A 19834-nucleotide genomic window follows, 5' to 3' on the forward strand; every position below is an offset into this window, starting at 1 on the left:
AAATACTTTGTTTTTCGTTTGAATAGAACCTTAAATTGTATTTTCTACAAGAAACATAATTTTTGAACCCAGTTACTAAATGTATAACAACGCTCTTTTCTCTACACAGAGAATCCTATAATCGTATAAAGAAGGATGTTTGTGAATAATTTGAACAGAATTCACGTTAAATACGGTGTAGTTTCCGCATAGCAATCATCACGGCAAGCGATTTTGCAAGCCGGTGTTTGTGAGAAGACAGGTGTAATTAAATATAGCTCCGATAGATGTTGGGAGGAATTTTAAAGTCTTTGATTAACAAGCTTTGTTTATTTCCGGCGACCAGAAAACCGGTCCGTAGAAAGATAGGACTTTTCAGGCCAGGTTTACCTGGGTTTATCCCGTATTATCAGTAGCTCGGGTCATCAAGTCTATATTAGTCAGGGGCAGAACGGATGAACGTCATCAGTGTATTGACGGTCATACAAAAAGCTGTTCTTTCTCTTACTGCATTCCAGGGAACAGGCTTCAAATGTTGAGCAATACAGACAAAATACACGCGAGCTACGGGAAAGGAAATGATGAAAGTGATTGTTCGTTTCTGTAATTTTTTTTTTAGTACGATATTGACTCTTTGGGTGAAATCGCCATCTAGTCATTGGCTATTGCAATTCTTTCAGTGATGCAATATTAGAATACGGTGAACTTCGAACGAAAACTCATAACATCGAGGTTGACCGAGGGAAGGAATTGCTTCTGAAGCTAAGCTAAGATGATCGATCTACAACCAAGGACTGTAGTGGAACTAGTTGCTTGTGTCCGTGTTCGGTGGTCCGTGATGGTCAATAAGCCTTAATTCCAAAAATGCAACAACTATGGGATGCTTTTGCAAGTAAGGCACAGTATGCAACGTATACTGAAGCTTTGCCTGTCAGTCAAGTGCCAAATGCTACAACCTACACTTCAGGTTATATTGAGTATGAAACGTTACCGAACAATTCTAAAGATTCAACTGCTGATGATAAAAGTTCGCGATCGGCAAAAGAAACATCGGAGACTCCAACGGTAGAGGTAAGGCAATTTCCAAATATTCCACTATTGTATAGGAAGTGTCATTGGACATCATATTTCGTCATTGTGTTACATGTGATGTAACACAGAAATATTTGCAATCGTATAAATCAAAGAGCGCATTTCCGTAAGCTCAAGATTGTCATGAGCAGAATAAAGCTCTGTATAGTCTTTTATGCATTGTTTGTGCGCATGCCTATTGTTTATAAGAAAAATATACAACAAAACCATTAGCGTCACTACTGGGGGCGGAGGAGGTGGTCGCCCCGTGTGTCGCTCGTCTGGGGGTGACACCCAAAGCGGAATCGCAAGTTAAAAAAAGAAAAATAAATGCTTCAATTCAGAAAATTTCCCACAATATTTTAAATTATATTTACTAAATCACAAACAGTTGCATCACCACGACGAACCTCTTCCACACCAAATATTCCCAAAGCTAATTTAAAATGCATTTTTAAGATTACAGATTTGAAAACTTTCCTGGGGAAGGGAACACCCAGACAGTGATTATTATACTCAGCACTAGAAACATATTGCCAATACTTAGACACAGTAGTGACTTCCTCAAAAAAAACTTCTTATCTTTCCCTGTGTTTGAAATAATTCAGGAGCGATCAATTTCATACACCCGCCTTACTTTTTTCACCTCGCGACGGCCCTGCATATAGGCATCTAGGGCAAGTTACACATAAAATGTGTTCATAGTTTTATTTTATTTATTTTTTTAAAATCTTGAGTGCATTAGCTAACTTAAAATTTCGTTCCAAATATGTAGTTGTTTCTAAACATTGTAGGAATTTCATGTTAACATAGAACACTAAAGCATTCTTTTTTTTTCGTTTGTAAGTAGGGCCGGGGGGGGGGGGGGGGCTGTCGCCACAAATTTCCGCCCCGGGAATAATTTTATCACCCATGCTAGTTACGCCACTGGTACAACATTCTAACTTAGCGTCATTTCCGAATTTCGGTGATAGTGTCGAACGTTTGATATTTTAATTCTTTCTCTCAAAAGTAGTTTCCTATAGCTGGAGCAAGGCCAACTTGGCATTGCACATAAAGATGTGATTAGGATTTCTGCAATATTCACAATGTTGATGCTGCCAGCTTAGCTTTGCTCCAACAATAATTATTTACTGCAACCTGGATTTACAATCTATAGTTGGGGCAAATTTAACCTGGCAGCAATGTGTGAAGCCTGCGCAGATCCTGATCAATCAGAGGATTACGACCCTATCAGGTTATAGACGGAGAGCCCAGGGCCGCCAGACCTAAGTTGTTCAAAATGTGTAAGACAGAATCGAGTTAGCATGTACTTTCAACATACCCGTGTTTATTAACTTGGTCCGCGGGCCAATTTGCAGGTACTGGGTACTGAATGTACGAAAAAACAGTGCTAAACTAAGTTATTTTCTAAGTCTCAATTTTTATATAATAATACGCGTGGAACTATTCCAAAGCATTTTGTAAGCTGCCAGACCAATCGCATGGGCCAAACATACCGCCAGCCACAGTTAAAACAACCTACCTAACTACCAGATACGTCCCGTGGGCACTAATGGCTGCCAGTGGCGCAACTTTACTTATTTTTTAATTCTCAATTTTTATATTATGATATTGTGCAGCTCTGGCTAGTTGAGCCATGACCTTGACTATATTTACCGGTTTTAGGGGAGTTTAGTGAAAAATAGACGTGTTATTGGCTCGGATTTTAATTGGAATATTTTTGAAAAACTACACTCTAAGAAAGTTTCCCCACTCAACTTAGCGCCAATTACCCCTCGCTATTTTCCGAAACAGAGGTAAACATTGTCAGCGTCAGAGCTCAAAATGCAAAAGCCGCACAATACTCATGGAACTATTCTAAAACATTTTGTAAGCAGCCAGACCAATCGTATGAGCAAAACATCCTGCCAGACACAGTTAAAACGTCGCTGTGAGTACGATCGCGTGGAAAAAATAAGTAAAGTTATCGCTGTTTTTGCGTACATTCAGTATCCCGTACCTGAAATTTGACCCTGGGTCTAAGTTAGCAGGAATAACTGGGGGGACCTGATGAAAAAACGTGAAATGTGGAGAAAACGTAGATTCGGGGGACGTAAAATCGGGGTTTCACTGAAATCCTATTTTATGGGTTTTTTTTACTAGGTTTTCTGCTTTAACAATATTGCTTTTTGAAAGCAGACGGTATTTTCAAGTGCTTAAGCACAAGAATAATAGCGTCGCGCTCGTACTCAGAGCGACGTTTTAACTGTGTCTGGCGGGGTGTTTGGCTCATATGATTGGTCTGGCTGCTTACAAAATGTTTTGGAATAGTTCCCTGAGTATCATTATATAAAAATTGAGACTTAGAAAATAAGTAAGGTTGCGCCACTGGCAGCCATTAGTGCTCCCGGAACGTGTCTGGTAGTTTGGTAGGTTGTTTTAACTGTGTCTGGCAGGATGCTTGGCCCATACGATTAGTCTGGCAGCTTACAAAATGCTTTGGAACAGTTCCCTGAGTATCATAATATAAAAATTAAGACTTGGAAAATAGGTAAGGTTGCGCCACTGGCAGCCATTAGTGCCCACGGGAGGTATCTGGTAGTTTGGTAGGTTGTTTTAACAGTGTCTGGCGGGATGTTTGGCCCATGCGATTGGTCTGGCAGCTTACAAAATGCTTTGAATAGTTCCCTGGGTATCATAATCTAAAAATTGAGACTTAGAAAATAACTTAGTTTAGCACTGTTTTTGCGTACATTCAGTACCCAGTACCTGCAAATTGGCCCGCGGACCAAGTTAATAAACACGCGTATGTTGAAAGTACATGCTAACTCGATTCTGTCCTACACATTTTGTTGCTTAGAAAATAACTTAGGTCTGGCGGCCCTGGGCTCTTGGACTATTATCTTGTCATAGGCCACATCCATTTTAAGTTTCGTGAAGATCACTCGCTTCCTTGTTTTTTTTTTAAATTATTATTTTATTTTATTTTATTTTATTATTATTTTTTTTTTTTTTTTGGTCACAGAGTGTATTTCAACTTCTGAGCACAGTTCAGTTTGCGCGACATTATCACACCCGATGATTCTGATTTTTGGCTGAAAATTTAAGTTTAAGTCCAAGCATTAGAAGACATTTAATGAGATTCAAAAAAAGCGGTAAAAAATTGTTGTTCGTTACTCCAAAGTCTAAAGCGCCCTCTATCGGCATTTTTTAAACTACATCTTCAAAATTTATTTTCAAGAAAATACTGAGATGAAAAAAAAAAATTTAGTGAAAACCGCAAACGAATCGACCAATGTTTCCGTTTTTTATGATCATTTGAAATTTTGGACCCTAACCTTTAATGGCACCTATCTCTTTCGGGAGACATTTGGGACCCTTATTTTTGCCATTATATTATTTGTCCTGATATGTACTATCACCCCCTTAAAGATTTGCCCAAGAGTTCAGAAACACCCTGTATATGAAAATTAGGAATTGTTGTCACTTGACATTTTAATACATTATACTACGGGTGCTTTCTCTTTGCAGAAAGATTAAAACTGGTTTCTGAGGTGATGGTGGTATTGAGTTTTGATAGACAAGTGTCTGTTTTTAACCCCCGACACACAAAGGAGGGAGGTTATAAGTTTGACGTATCTGTTTATTTGTCTGTGGCACTCTAGCGCCTAAACGGATGAACCGATTTTGAAAAAGAGGGATAGGAGAGTTGATCGAGAGTGTTCTTAGCTAGATTTCGTCTTCGGATGACATTAATTAACGAAGATATTAATTAAAAACCCCTAAAAGGTTTCTCGTGATTTTTGCAGTGAGAACATATTTAAAAAATAAAGAGTAGTTTTTTTCTACATCTGATAGAATATGATTGGAACTTTCATGTTATATAGAATTCGAATTATAACGTTTCTTAAGCCGATTTTAAATGCGGCTATGCTTTTATTCACTCGATTAGTAACCAAATTCATTGTTGGCCGACGAGGATAGAAAACGCAGTGATTTAAAATGTTTTTATGTAGCCAGTTTATATATGTCAACAAATAAAATACTTGTACCTGATTTTTGATAGTATTAAGATTTTTAAAAGGATTTTCATATTTTCCTCTTAATTCTACATTTGCGACTCAGTCGGGGATTTTTTTAAATTTTTAATTTTCGTTACTTGTTACTTTACTTGTTGATTTGGATTAGTACCGTATTGAAGAACCCTATGGCCGAGTATTCGGCCACTTGCAACTCGATTGAGTGCCGGGTTTCAATCGTCAAAAAGAACCATTGCCATACACATGAAAAATTTTGCCCTCATAAAAATAGCAATATCGATCTTGAGGGTATAATCATTTTTTTTTAATTGCTAAGTTCCATTTGAAATTTAGTTAAGACTTTAAGCCAAATATTTTTAAACTAGAAAATCAAGATATGACGGGTGAAAATTGCTTCTACATTTGCAGAGGCGTAGGAACTTAGTGGAAGTAGGGGGAGCTGAGACACATTATGCCATAACCAGAAAATAATTTGGGGGGGGGGGGCACTTAATTTTTTCCCCATAAGAAATTAGCTTCTCTCTCCATCTCTCTCTCTCTCTCTCTTTCCCAGCAAAGTTTTCAATCATATTTAATAAATACATTGTATATGGAAATAATGAGGTGATAAAACTCCGGTTTTGAACGGGGATCGGTCAGTACTCGAATATGAGCACGTATAAAAAAGGGGGGTTCCGGGGGACCCTCCCCGGGGAAATTTTCAAAATTCTTGGTGTCTAAAAACGAGTTTTTAAGCGATTTTTGGAATATTAAGGGGAGAAATGGTACGAATAAACTTCCCGGAAAATTTTTCAAAATTAATGTCTTAAAAACGGATTATATACTATATTTGTTAACGCTAATGAAACTAATATGACTCGAGGGATTTTCCTCGATCGAATTTTCAAATCGATTTACATCTCCCTCCCAATATTTCGAATTTGAGGATCCAAAATCGCAATTGTAGACAATCTTCAATGATGTCAGGGGAAAAGGCTGTTCTAGGGCTCTACTCTGGTAATTTTTCAAAAATTGGTCCTAGAGAGCGTTCTTTAATGGTGTTATCAGAAAAGGTTCAGAGGTTCCTTCTCCTTATTTTTTTCGAAATTATAATCTCTAAAAAACGCAACTGCGGATGATATTTGTCAGCGTTAGGGGCAGGTCCCCAATAACAAAATGTGAGGCCCTAGGCCTGCAATAATTTCAGGGCTCCCTGAAGACTCGATTAGCCCTGTCGGAATGCATTTTCGTGGGCCAAAGAACTATGTAAATTATTTATCATGTGCATTCACGAATCCCCTTCGGGGCATTCGAAATTGTGGCATGGTAAATTCGATACTGGCAGAATTAATAAAAATTCTCCTTTAAGGAAGTTCTTTTCTAAATAAAAAGTCATTATTTTTTTATTATTACTTTTAAAAATACATGGAATTTTTTCGTATAGTTGTAATGCTATGCATAATTTTTTCAGTAATTTGGGGCCCCTTAGGCCTGGCCAATTAGGCCCAGGTCTAATTGGCCTGTGAGGTAATCAAGCCCTTGTTAAGGGCCGAGTAATTTTTTGAAATTGAATTTCCAAAAACGGAATATTATTTAATTTCCCATGTTATTGGAGAATGAGGTATTCAGGGACTCTCTTTCGGAAATTTTCAGGAAACCCAGTCCTGAAAACAAAATTTGAGGCGCTCTGTAATAATTTTGAAGGAAAGGAAGGACTTCGGCAGAGTAGCATTTAGAAGACTCTCTTATTTTCTGAGAACTAGAAAAAGGGAAAAGGATGAAACATTATATTGGAGAAACAGAACGTTAGAAATGTGTTAAAATGAAGTGTTCGTTATGTATTTTATTGTTCAGATAAATTTTAGTAAAAGTCTTTGAGAGAAACTAAAATATTGTAGGAGATTTTTTAATAAATGAAAAATAATAAATGAAAAGTTACAATTTCGGCATGAAAATATATCTGTAAGTGGCAAAAAGATCTTAAATTAGGAAAGCAAAAAATATGAATAACTCTAACTTCGTAAAGTATTATGTTCAAAATTTTTCATTTCAATAAACTCGCACCTTTCAAAACAGATTTTTGCATAGTAACTGTTTTTATAATCATTGAAAGATTTTAAGAATATTATAATAATAAAGATTTCACCGATTTTGATTTATGTGAATTTTTGTTCCTGTAGGGTAAGTACCTTTAGTATTCTTCGAATGATATTTATCTTTGCAGTTTTATAACTTCATGAAAAAATCTATCCCTGACGGTTCAAATAAAATGAAGTAACGGGCACATTTTCTTTCTTTTTTTTTTATTTTTTTACCGTGGGATAGTTTTAAAAAATGCGTTTTTTATCACAGCAATGATTTGCACCCCCAAAATTAATTTCTGAGTACGCCGCTGATTTATGTTGTTTCTTTTGATAATATTTCCCATCAAAAAATAAATAAAAAATTTATTTGAATAATATCTATTTCGGGCGCTACGTGTTCTCTATCTGGCAACATTACTTTCGGTTTCGATAGATCATCGAACAATGACATTTTTGCGATCTAATGGTACCTTTTGATCGAAACATAGAATTTAAACCCGAAATATATGTACGTTCATGATCCCTCGAGAATTAGTTTAGGACTGTTCATTGTTTTGTAACTACATAATTAGACTTTTGGGAAATCTTTAAAGAATTTTCTTTGTTCGGGGCTTGACTTTTTATGAAGAAGTGAAAAATGATCAAACCAGAGAAATAAACGACGGAGTAAAAAATAAATAAATAAATTTGTTTGTAAATGGGGATCCCCCCTCTCCGATTTCTTTTTATTTATTTATTTATTTTTTAATGTAGGTAATTGCAATGAATAAAGAACAATACCAATTGGTCTTTTAGTTTAACTTTCACGTAAAATTTTGCAAATTTATATTAATCAACCAGTTTCAAAGGACTCCGCTGGAAATTCCTTATATTGTGCCTAAGAAGTCAGATATCTTAAAATGAGATAAGTTTCTGGAAAGTTGAAATCACTTGATTTGAACAAGTTGCCTACCTTAGTAACCTTTTTTATAGTTATGTCTGTATCACATTCCATATTATTCATATTTAAATGCAAAACTGACTCACTATTCTTTTTGTGATCACGCGACAAAAAAAAACGGTATGCGAGGCAAAACTAATAAGAATGAACTAAACTGCGATGCCGCTCTCGAAACACGATCTCAAGGTGGGGAGCAAACCCCTATCGGTACGGTACTGGTACTGATTTTTGCAGGCCGCGGGGCAAAGCCCACTTTTCCGCAGCCGGTAGGATAGCTTGTCTAAAATTATTTTAATCTTCTTCCGGGAATCAAGAGGTGTGTAAACAGTGAGAAAAAGGGTGAAGGTGGACTCAAGTGCACTGACCACTCCGTCTGTCCCTGATTTGGTTGCTTATTGGGTGGAAATTCTTAGAAAAGGCAGATCACATTTTTGAAATCAGGTTTGAGGTGAACAATGTATGACAGAAAGCTGCTGTGCGAGAATTTTTCCGGGGGAGCTGAGCCGGTCTGAAATATTCCAGGGGGAGCTCAAGCTCCCCCGGCTCCGACGCCTATGTATGTTTGTGAGTAACTCTCCTTTGGACTAAGAACTAGTGGCTTATTACAGTTAGTACATTCCACCACTTTATGAGCGTTCATAGCCGAGCGGTCTAAGGCCGTGGTCATCGCTGACGTCCACCTCCAGGAATCATTGGGCGTGCGTTCTAATCCCGTCTACACCGAAATTAAATTTATAATCTTGCAAATCAATTTTTGCCCACTTTTTGTGATCGGATTCTTTTAAAATTTGGGATGCAACCTCAGACCCGATGACAATGCAATATTCTATAATCAAATTAATTTATTAATGATAAAGTATTAGTTTATTCTAACTAACATGCTTTTATTAGCTTAACTTGTATGTTTGTGGGTCCAGCTTTCCTTGGACAAATAGCCAGTGGCTTATTAGAATTACTTACAACGTACAAATCAGAGCTGCGGAGTGTAATTATGTTTCCACATGAATTTACCAGAAAGCATTCAAAATGTTTGATGCAAATAATGCAATATTATTAATATAATACTAAGATACATTCCATTATGAAAATCGAACACACGCACAGAGATTTCATTTAAGAGTTACAAGTGTTAGCAATATTTAGTATCTAAATCTTATTTGAAAAAAAATAGTTTAAAAAACAAAAAAAAAACATGCTTTTGTAGCAAAATGAACTAAAAGGTTAAAAAATAATCTTTGAGTGACAAGTATATAAAGTAATTGACCAAACACTTAATTTTACTGTAATAGAAAAAAGCGTGGGTGGCTTCTTATCAGTTGTCTTAAATTTCTTCCCCTTGTTATCCATGCAAAAATGTAAATAGGCAGCCCCCCACGCTTTTTTTCTATTACAGTAAAATTAAGTGTTAAGGTCGATTACTTTATATACTTGTCGTCCAAAGATTATTTTTAACTTTTTAGTTCATTTTGCTACTAAAGCGTGTTTTTTTAGTGTTTTAATTAAGGGTTAAAACGTCAAGCAAAGTTATTTTTTTAAAAACAAAGAATCATTTGCTGCCATGAAAATGAAAATATGTTAATTATCTTAATATTACAGGGTTTTCATTCCTGCAGTTTCAAAATATTGTTACAGTAAAACCTGTGAAGTTGACCACCTTTGTAAGTTGACCACCTGTCTTATGTTGACCTCTTTTTTTCAGGTACGGAATTATCCCTTATCATATAAATCAACATTTTTCACTGTACCAACATTTAAATAGAGTAAAAAAATGTGAATGTGAATAATGTTTTTATTAGTGCATATTTTTAATACAAATTCATGTTCAGGTTAGGAAAAATTAAGTTTAGATCTGTGTTAAAAAAATTGCCCTCAATGTATAAAACTGCAAAGATAAACATGATAGGAATATTTTATTAAATAGGTTACAAAGATTCTAGATTTTGAAAAGATTATATTAAAATTGAATACAGTAAAACCTGTACAACAATACTGTCTATAACAATTAAGCTGTCTAGAACGGCATTTTGTTTGGTCCTGGCAAAATTTTCATGTACCTAATGTATTTTCAAGTCGCCTATAGCGATAATCAAATTTCAGATGCACCTGTCTATAGCGGTACTTAGTCTTTTTTTTTTCATTCTTGGAGAATGAAATCTAATTTTTGAGTATCACAACGTTTTTCATCTTTTCAACTACATCCTGAATAGGCGATAACAAAAGATGGAAGCACAAAAAAGTGCAGTAAAAATTGGAGTAACTGTACTGAAATTCAATTGTTGAAGGATTAAACCAAATTCATACAGAAGAAAAATTTGCAATAGTACATGAAGGGAGAAGTTGCAATATGAGCTTAGACGATAAATAATATTCGTGCAGAAACAGATATACCTGCACTCTCTTTCAGGAAATTATAACTCTAAAAACGCAGTTTTAGACGATATATTCGGGGAAGGGGAAATTCAGAGGCTTGTCCTGATAATTTTTTCGAAATTAATATCGAAATTAATTTTGGTATCGTAAGAGGAAAAACTTAGATTCAAGGAATCTATCCCAAATTTTTCGAAATTGAGGTGTAAAAAATGCAATTTAGTACCCCGTTTGGTGATATTAGAAAAAAAAAGTGATCGTGGGCTCCCCCCCCTCCCGGAAGATTTTCAAAATTGAAGAAATTGTTTTTCATCTGTGATAAGGTTATGGAAAGGGGATTTGAACTTTCCCTCAGAATTTTCAAAAAAAAAAAGTTCGAAAAACAATTTCAGACTATCTGTCGTAATGTTAGGTATAGGGAAGTTTTCGGATATTTTTCGAAACTTAAGTGCTAAAAACACATTTCCTTCTAGACCATCTCTAGGAGGATCACGTTAGGGGAACGAATGTGATTCAGACTTTTTCCAGGTAATTTTTCTTAACTGAATTTCCAGAAACGCAATGCGAGACGAACTTGAATGATGTTAGGGGAGGATGGGTTCGGGGATTCTCTCCCGAAAAGTTTTTGAAACTACAGTCCTAAAAACGCAATTGTAGTGAAGGCCGTCTTTGAAGACCTAAGCACCTACGGGAAAAGAATGAGACTCTGAACATTTCCCCGAAATTTTTCAATATTAAAATATTGAAAACGCAATTTCAGCCAGCTTCTAAGAGAGGCGATATTCAGAGGCTTTCCCCGGGAAATGTTCCAAAATAAACTCCTAAAATCGAAATGGTAGGCTACATTTCATGAAGTTAGAAGATTGGGTGGAGTTATAACTCTTCCACGGAAATTTTTCGAAATTGGAAATCCTAAATATGTAATAGTGGACCATCTTTGAGGGGGGAGATAAAGTTCGTTATTCTCCTCAAAAAATTTTTTGAAAAAATTAAGGATAATTATTTCAGGATTTATTAAGGAATTAATTGTTTCAGAGGATCTTTGTTGATGTCATTGGAAGGGGGTATGGGGAATTTCCCCTTTTTATTAGCCTACTTTCCCAGTAAAAGTCAGAAAAAGAAGAAAAAAGCATGAAAGAAGGCTTAATGCATCTTAAAAATATCGTGAAAAAACAAAAAAAAGTCAAAAATAAATAAAATAATTAAATAAATATTGAAAAATTAAAAATTGGAAAGTAGGGTATTGAGATGGGGAAAAATGTCTGTCGGTCTGTCTGTCTGTCTGTCGGTCTGTCTGTCTGTCGGTCTGTCTGTCTGTCGGTCTGTCTGTCGGTCTGTCTGTCTGTCCCCCCCTAATAACTTTTGAATGAATAGTCCGATTCGAACAAACTTTTTTTTGTTCGAAAGATCTCGGCGAGGACACCTCATTCCCATATTTCACTTTTTGATTTGAACTATTTTTTGTTCAATTTTGAACAGTTCAAAAAAACTTAACATTAGCGCCTACGGGGAAATTCAAAGCAATTCCGAACTGTGAGGCGAATTTGCTTCAAACAAACTTTGTAGGAAAAAGCTTTTGATAAAAAACTTGTATATAAGATATCTTTTTGATTTGAACAATTTTCCGTTCAATTTTGAACAGTTCAAATCCCTTAACATTAGCGCCTACGGGGAAACTGAAAGTCAATGTAGATTCCGTACTTGAAGGCGGATTTACTTCAAACAAACTTTGTTGGAAATAGCTCTTGACGACCTACTCCCGACTCCGACTCCGAGAATTTAGGGGGACCTGACACCGACTCTGACTCCTGTTCCCGACAATTAATCGGACTCCGACTCCCCGACTTCGACTCTGACTTCGTAGCTTTGGCAAACATTTATACACGGAGGACAAATGACTGACTCCGATTCTTGGATATTCGACTCCGACTCTTTTATCCCAAAATGAGATTGACTCCGACTCCGACTCCGCTGCTGTGGTTTTAACTGTGAAATAATTATTGTTGATATGATTTGTTTTTATTTTCACGCTAAAGTTTTAATTTAGGTATTTGGTTTTCAGTGAATAAACTCGAAAAATATGCGCAGACGATTTTTTTTTTTTTTTTTGACAATGAAAATTATTTCTTTAAGTTGACATTTTATTGTTTTTTTTTATTTTGGTAAGTGCATTAATTCGTTTAAAAAATTATTTTCGGCAACAGGGGAAAAAGAAACGATTTTTTTTATATGATGTATTTATTTTATTGAACTTATTATTATTTTTTCGTTTTAAAAGCTGTTAAAAAAATTTTTTAATGGAAAGAAGTGTATTAGCTGCTTTGTTTAAAAGGTGCTGCTATTTTATTTGTTCGTTTTTTTGAAGAAAAGTAAGGAATATTTTATTCCTAGAAATCAGCTTAAAATATTAAAAAAAATATGTTTGAAAAAATTTGCGATTTTAGCTATTTTTGAGAATATTGATCAGGTACTAGAAAGTAGTATGGGTATACGGAAAAGTAGGCTCGTCTAGTTCTAGACGGAACTTCTTGTTTTGTAATTTTGAAGGAAAGGCATCAGTCACTTGAACGAAGTCATTGCCTGTTTGGTAATATTTTGATAGTTGAAATTTTAACCCTAGCTCCAGTGGATAAACCCTTAACTCCAGTAGATAGCGGTCATTGTTGACCATTTTTACGTTTCTTCATTCTCTTAGAATTAGTCTTAACCAGTAAAAAAAGTTAAGTTTCCGGATCCAGTTCAGCCGTGTCGAAATAAAGCATTTCCCTGCATGTCAAACATTACCAAAAAATATTATCAAATGATCGTGCCGTGGCGTGAGTTTCATTGTTGGTTACATCAGGAGCGTTACTCGATCATTGGCTATTATATATATGAGAGTTGCGAAATTTCTCTCAAAATATATGGGCGTAAGTATTAATTGATAGAGATGACTTAAACTCATTTTCGAATCTTTCTAACGTTAGAATTTTGCCAGTCATAAATACGTTTTGTGCGTCATAAAACTTTTTGACCAATGTAAAAGCTTTATATTTCTAACTTTGCCAGGTTTTCTTTCGAGCTTTAAAAAGTCGGAAAGAAAAGAAAAATTGTGCACAAAAAATATTAAAAAATGGTGAGTTGACTTTAGAGACCTGTTTCACCTATATATGCAGTGCGCACAGTGTAGAACATATGTAAAAGTTTGCTTGATTTTGTTATCACTAAAAACTTCTATAAAAATTTTGGTGGAAACGAAAAGGGCTCTAGGTTGGATGGGCACACCCCTGTTTTTAGAGTTACTTGATTTTTTCTTACTTGTTGCAGTTTGCAAAAATGGCATGAAAACGTATTTAAACATCCGTTTCTTTGAAATTTTTGATCATAAACATAAATTGACTTCAAAAAATACAGCTAAATATATCCAAAATATAGCAACTTAAATTTCTTTGAGCACATATAGAATTTGTTATTACAGAACATTCCTTTTATCGACACCCACTTAAAGGAGATTCTACTGCACTTATACCGCTGTTGTAAGGAAACACATTATACAGTCTAGAAAAGCAGGGAAATGTGTCAGTTACTCGCGTCCGTAGCATTCTTTTAAGTCTCGGTTAAGCTACCGGACCTAGGCCCTTGCGTTCTCCTTATTTCTGTGTGTGTGTGTGTGTTTTCATTGAAACTCAATGTAAAAACTTGATGGAAGATGGACAAGGGTAGCAATTTCAAGATTTGCCTCGGCTTGGGGAAATCGAAGATCGGCACTGAACAGCTACCGTTAAGAATGCTGGTGGCTTGTCTAGCTCTAAGTTCTGTGAATTTAAATCAATTTTGACAAGAGAACCTGTTGATGTTTTTGCAATAGTTGAGGCTTGTCCTTCAATTGATTCATCAAACATATACAAATGTAAGGGCAGTGTTTTCTAATGCACTACCGAAATCAAGACAAGTTGCCCCTGGCATTCTTGGTGTAATTAAAGACAGCATAACTGTCTACTTCTTGGCTAAATCCTGATTTAAATCTTTCTTGCTATCTATTCTGGGATGGATACTTTCATACCAGATTTTTGGCATAGTTTACATTTTATAAAAGACAGCTTTAACAAATCTATACTTGAGATAAAGATAAAGATTTTATGGCCAATACCCAAGAATACACTTATCGTAAACAATAATCTTAATAATCGTATTTACAACGTATAACGTTACGTATTTTATTTCTTATCAATCTTAAATGATGGGAATTAGTAATCTGGAAATTTTGTATTTACGCGAAGTTTTGTTGTACAAGTTCATCTTTGTAGCTTCCCCCCCCCCCTGAAAAAAAATTATTTTAATTTGCGTAATTTTACGCAAAAATCCATTTTATAAGGCAAAGTGTGCTTAAAAAAATATGAATAAAAACAAACTGCAGATGATTAGTAACTATGACAGCGAAAGTTTCGCTTTCGAAATAAATGTTAAAAACAACCGTTGTCATGGTAAAAGATAATAATTATTGGAAATTATTTGTTAATTTACTGCTTAGTAAAGATTGGGGGGGGGGGGGGGGGGGGTTCGAGCAACCACGAATTGCTTATTATCCTCACCTAACCAAAGTTGATGTTGCTCTAATTTTTCAGATTACCATGACAATGGTTGTTTTTCATACACATTTCGAGAGCGAAACTTTCGCTGTCATACTTACAAATCACCTGCGTGTTTTTTTTCAGGCATACTACATTAAAAAAATGGATTTTTGTGAAAATTACGTTTTTTTTTTTCAGGGGAAAAAAATCTATATACAGGTAGTTATCAAAATAATGGGGAACACTCTGTGACAAGTGTGTTGGGAATCGCTACTCTGCCATAAATGTTCTGTTGATAAGGGTGCCTTCCGACTCTAATCATTCACACTGGTGAATACAGATGGTAATTGAGTTCTTTGGTCATTTTTGTTGATATTGTTCGCTTTTTAGACATTATAATCCTCTTCAATACCGTCGGTTTCTTTTACTAAGCTTCTCTTTCCGTCGACTGTTTTGCTTTGCCGAGCTTGTCTTACCGCGCTGACTTTAGATATTGTACCTCTAGAAGCACCAAAAAGTTGAAATGTTTCAGTTACACTTGTTTCAGCTAGACACGCTCCAACAATTTGGGCCTCTTTTAAAATTTGAGAGGTCCGATATTTCATGCGCTTGAAAAAAAAATCTAAGGCGTCCAGAACTTCAGTTAATCCACCATATACTACCAGAATATGTACATTGCTTATATATATATATATATATTAAAAAAAAAAACAGAAATCTAGTTTTATTCTTTATTACGTACGGAGCACATTCAAAAAAGTCACATTTATTCGCAGGTGTTTCCATTATTTTGATAACTACCTGTAGATGAACTTATACAGCAAAACTTCATGTAAATACGAAGTTTCCAGACTACTAATTCCCATCATTTTAGATTTATAAGAAATAAAAATACATAATGCTATACGTTGTAAATAGTCTTTCCGATTAGTGTACTAGTGGGGTATTGGTCATAAAATCTTTATCCTAATCCAACATTTCGTTTTTTATGAATATGTCTGTTATTACCTATTCTAGAAAATCACCAATCATGATATGACGGAGGAATTTCTTTGCCCATTCCATTCCATTTGTAGAAACAAGAAACCCAGCGAGTAGTGTCCTATCGCAATTCGTGATTGCGAAAAACTTAATTTGAATTCAAAACGTCAAAAATTCAAATAAATGCCTGAATATTTTTAATTTAAGTTTTTTTTTTTTTTTTTTTTTTTTTTTTTTTTTTTTTTTTAAGCGAATGGGAGCATCAACTTCTGTAACCTTTCGTCAAAGATAATCTAACTTTTTGCGTTTTCTGCGTAGTGCTAAATCATCCACTTCCTTATATTAATGTCAATTAAATAAGCGTGGAAGCGGAATAATCACCTTTTTAGCTGACGCCAAAAATTTTACTTCGTGCTCAGACATATATAACCGATGTTGTTTTCGATTGTTGAAAATGCATCTCAGCAGTACCATCTGACATCACACAGTGCACAACTTCCATTTGCAAAACTTCCATTGAATATTTTTGTTCGAATGAAAGATTGAAGGAAGTTAGGTAAGAGAACTTATTTTGTTGTTTTTGACTTGAAGACTGGCATTCAAGTTAGTGGTATTTATTGTTGGAAATAATGACATGAACAAAAACTATGTTTTCATGATAAAAGGTTTTTATTTTTTCTGTTCAATTCAATCGAATTTTAATTTGTGTTTCTCCATTTTCTTTTGTTTAAACATTTTATCTATATTTTCCAAACATTTGGTTGTTCTAGTTTTATTTATTTATTCATCCTTTTGAGGAATTAATTTAGATTCTTAAATCAATTCGTGCACACACAGAGTGTGTCAGTGCAATCTTTTTTAAAGCTGAATGTTTGGATCTCTGTCCGGCTATCTGTCGGGATGTCTGTGACGCGCATAGCGCCTAGACCGTTCGAACCTCTATTCATGAAATTTGGCACAAAATTAGTCTGTAGCATAGGAATGTGCACTGTGCACCTCGGAGCGATTTTTGGAAAATTCGATTTTGTTCTTTCTCTATTCCAATTTTAAGAATATTTTACTGAGCAAATTATAATAACGTGGACGAGCAAATTACCATTCCATGGGCGAGCAAATTAACATAGCAAATTGGCGAGAAATTCATCATCCATTATTTGTAAATATACAGGCGAACCAAATGACCTATTAATGCTTTACTACGGGCAAAGTCGTGCGGGTTCCGCTAGTTACTAATAATAAAGCTGAATGTCTGGATGTTTGTGACACGCATAGCGTCTAGACCGTTCGACCGATTTTCATGAAATTTGGCGTAAAATTAGTTTGTAGCACGGGATATACACCTCTTAGTTTGTAGCACGGGGATATACACCTTGAAGAGATTTTTCAAAAATTCGATTTTGCTCTTTTTCTACTCCAATTTTAAGAATATTTTACCGAGCAAATTATCGTAACGTGGACGAGCAAATTATCAAAATATGGACGAGTAAATTACCATAACATGGGCGAGCAAATTAACGTAGCAAATTGGCGAGAAATTCATCATCCATTATTCGTAAATATAAAGGCGAACCAAATGACCTTTTAATTTTCTACTACGGGCAAGAACGTGCAGGTCATAGGCGGATTTTTACCGAAATATTTGGGGGTGCAACAATAACAGGGATCTGGGGAGGGGGGTATTCCCGGAATAACAAGGCAGTGGCGAAATCAGAAAATAATTTTAGGGCGGGACACACTTTTAAGTCTAAAAAACGCGATGTAAACCATATTTATTAAGATTAGGGGATGAGCAATTCTTAACATTTCAAACTGCAAAAAAAGTCTTAAACGAAAGTCGGTATTAGAAGCAATGGGTGAATCCAGCTACCTGTTTGGAATGGGATTCAAGCCCCAGAAAAAATTTGAAATAGTTGTTTTGAAAACGCAGTTTAACAGTTCTTGGTGATATTTTAGGGGCAAAAAGGTACGTGTGGTTTCAATGCTATTTTTAGAAATTTTAGTCTTATAAATGTGATTATAGTCCATATTTAAAGTTTGGGTTAGGAATGAGACTCTTAGACTATCTCCAATCGATTTTTTGAAAAGCAGATAGAAATACGTACCCCCTCCCCTCCCCCACGCTATCTCTTTAACTTATCATAATTGAAGTTTCAAAAATACTACGGAGGATAATTTGTGATGCTGTTACCGGACGGGGTGTTCTGGAGGTCTCCCCTGAAAATTTCGAAATTGATGTCCTTAAAATGAAGTTCTTCTGCAATACTCCATGGTATTGAAAAAAAAAGGATTCTCCCAGTTAAATATTTCGGAATTTCAAAATCATTTCGTTTTCAAAACCAAATATTAACTCTTTGATGATATTAGAGAAAGGGGGTCGGAGGCCCTTGTTCGAATATTTTCTAAAATTAAAGTCTTAAACACATGAGTCTAAGACCATATTTGGTAACGTTAAGGACACTGCAGTTTTTCAAAACTGAAGCTCCAAAAACGCAATTTTAAACGATTTTCGATGTATTTAGGTGATTAGAAGATCTTCCTTGGAAATTTTGTGAAAGTGAAGCCCAAGAAGCGAAATTTGAGGTAGTCTGTAATAACTTTGGCTGGAGAAAGAGCTTTGGAGAAGAAAAATTTTGAGGACTAATAGAAAAGATGGAAACGAATTAGAAAAAATGAAAAAAAGGGAGGGGGGAGATATGAAAGAAAGAGGATTGTGCAGGAGGGGGGAGGAGGCCTACAATTCGCAACCACTAGTCTGAAGCAGTTGAAAAATTTAAATGTCAATATTTCTTTTAGAAAGAAATTAAGATTTTTCCCGAACATTCTTTTTTTATTCGTAAAATAACTGCGTTTTCCCGAAATAAGATCTTTTCTTCTCTTCAGTAATAAAGAATTTTTTTTTAAAGAAATACTCAGCATTTTGTGGGGAGGGTCACCAGTTTTGTCCCCCTCCCCCTTGGATGCACCACTGCAGCAAAATGTACGGAAGTCCTCCTTCAAAAAATTTTTTTTAAATTTACCTTAAAAATGTTGGTTTTCGGTTGATTTCGGTGTAGATTTTATTGATAAAGTTTCTTGCAATAGCCATGTTTTTTTTTGGACTTTATTAGCCATTGTTTATTCAAAATAGAAGAATTGGTATTGATGTACGAATAAATACCCAATTACAAAACATGCAATTATTCTATACAATACCACAGCACTGAACAATAAATTGTTTGAGAAGTTTCTTTATTTGCATGAAATTATTTATTAGGTGTTTTTTTTTCGCAAATGGACAAAATTACTTTAATTCTTGATATGAGCACAGTTATGTTTTTCTTGCACTAGCGACGTGTAGTGATACACTGGATTCAAGTAAATTTACTAGTATAGCAGCTATGAATGTTTTCTCCCAACTGCGTTTCTGTGAGTGAAATGTACTAAACTATTTTTTTTTTTCAAAACCCAACCAAAAACTTTGGGGGTGCGGCGCACCCCCTGGCACCCCCCTAAATCCGCCTATCGTGCAGGTACCGCAAGTAAAATATAGAAGAGATTTTTATTTTGTTCTATTTGTATTTTTTGATCACTTAATTGTGAAGGGAATTTTAGTTCATGTTTGATGGAAAAATTATTTTAGCTGCCAGCGTAACAATGAATGTTTTATTACACTTAGTAAATGGCAACAGTCGAACAAAAATGATGGGATCAACTATTAACCAGCAGAAGTTATTCTTGTTTCAAACGAAAGTTCTTTATTTTTTTTTCTAAGACTAGTTGCAACGGATAGTTAACTATTCTCGAAAAGTAAATTACTCGAGTTCCTTTCTTGGAAAAATTTTACTTCAGTTTTCTACTTTTATCTCAAAATTTAAATAGGAT

General features: G+C 35.1%; 1 protein-coding gene across 1 annotated transcript in view; it reads left to right on the forward strand.

Moving 5' to 3' along the window:
• The first annotated feature begins 843 nt into the window (after positions 1-843).
• The window catches only part of LOC129220752 (uncharacterized), a 55110-nt gene continuing 36119 nt past the window's right edge, over positions 844-19834 (forward strand). The window contains exon 1 of the mRNA XM_054855180.1: positions 844-1050. Coding sequence (XP_054711155.1) covers positions 844-1050 — 207 coding nt within the window. The remainder of the gene's footprint in view (positions 1051-19834) is intronic.

Source organism: Uloborus diversus, chromosome 4 (genome assembly GCF_026930045.1).
Source record: "Uloborus diversus isolate 005 chromosome 4, Udiv.v.3.1, whole genome shotgun sequence".
Classification (NCBI taxonomy): Eukaryota; Metazoa; Arthropoda; class Arachnida; order Araneae; family Uloboridae; genus Uloborus; species Uloborus diversus.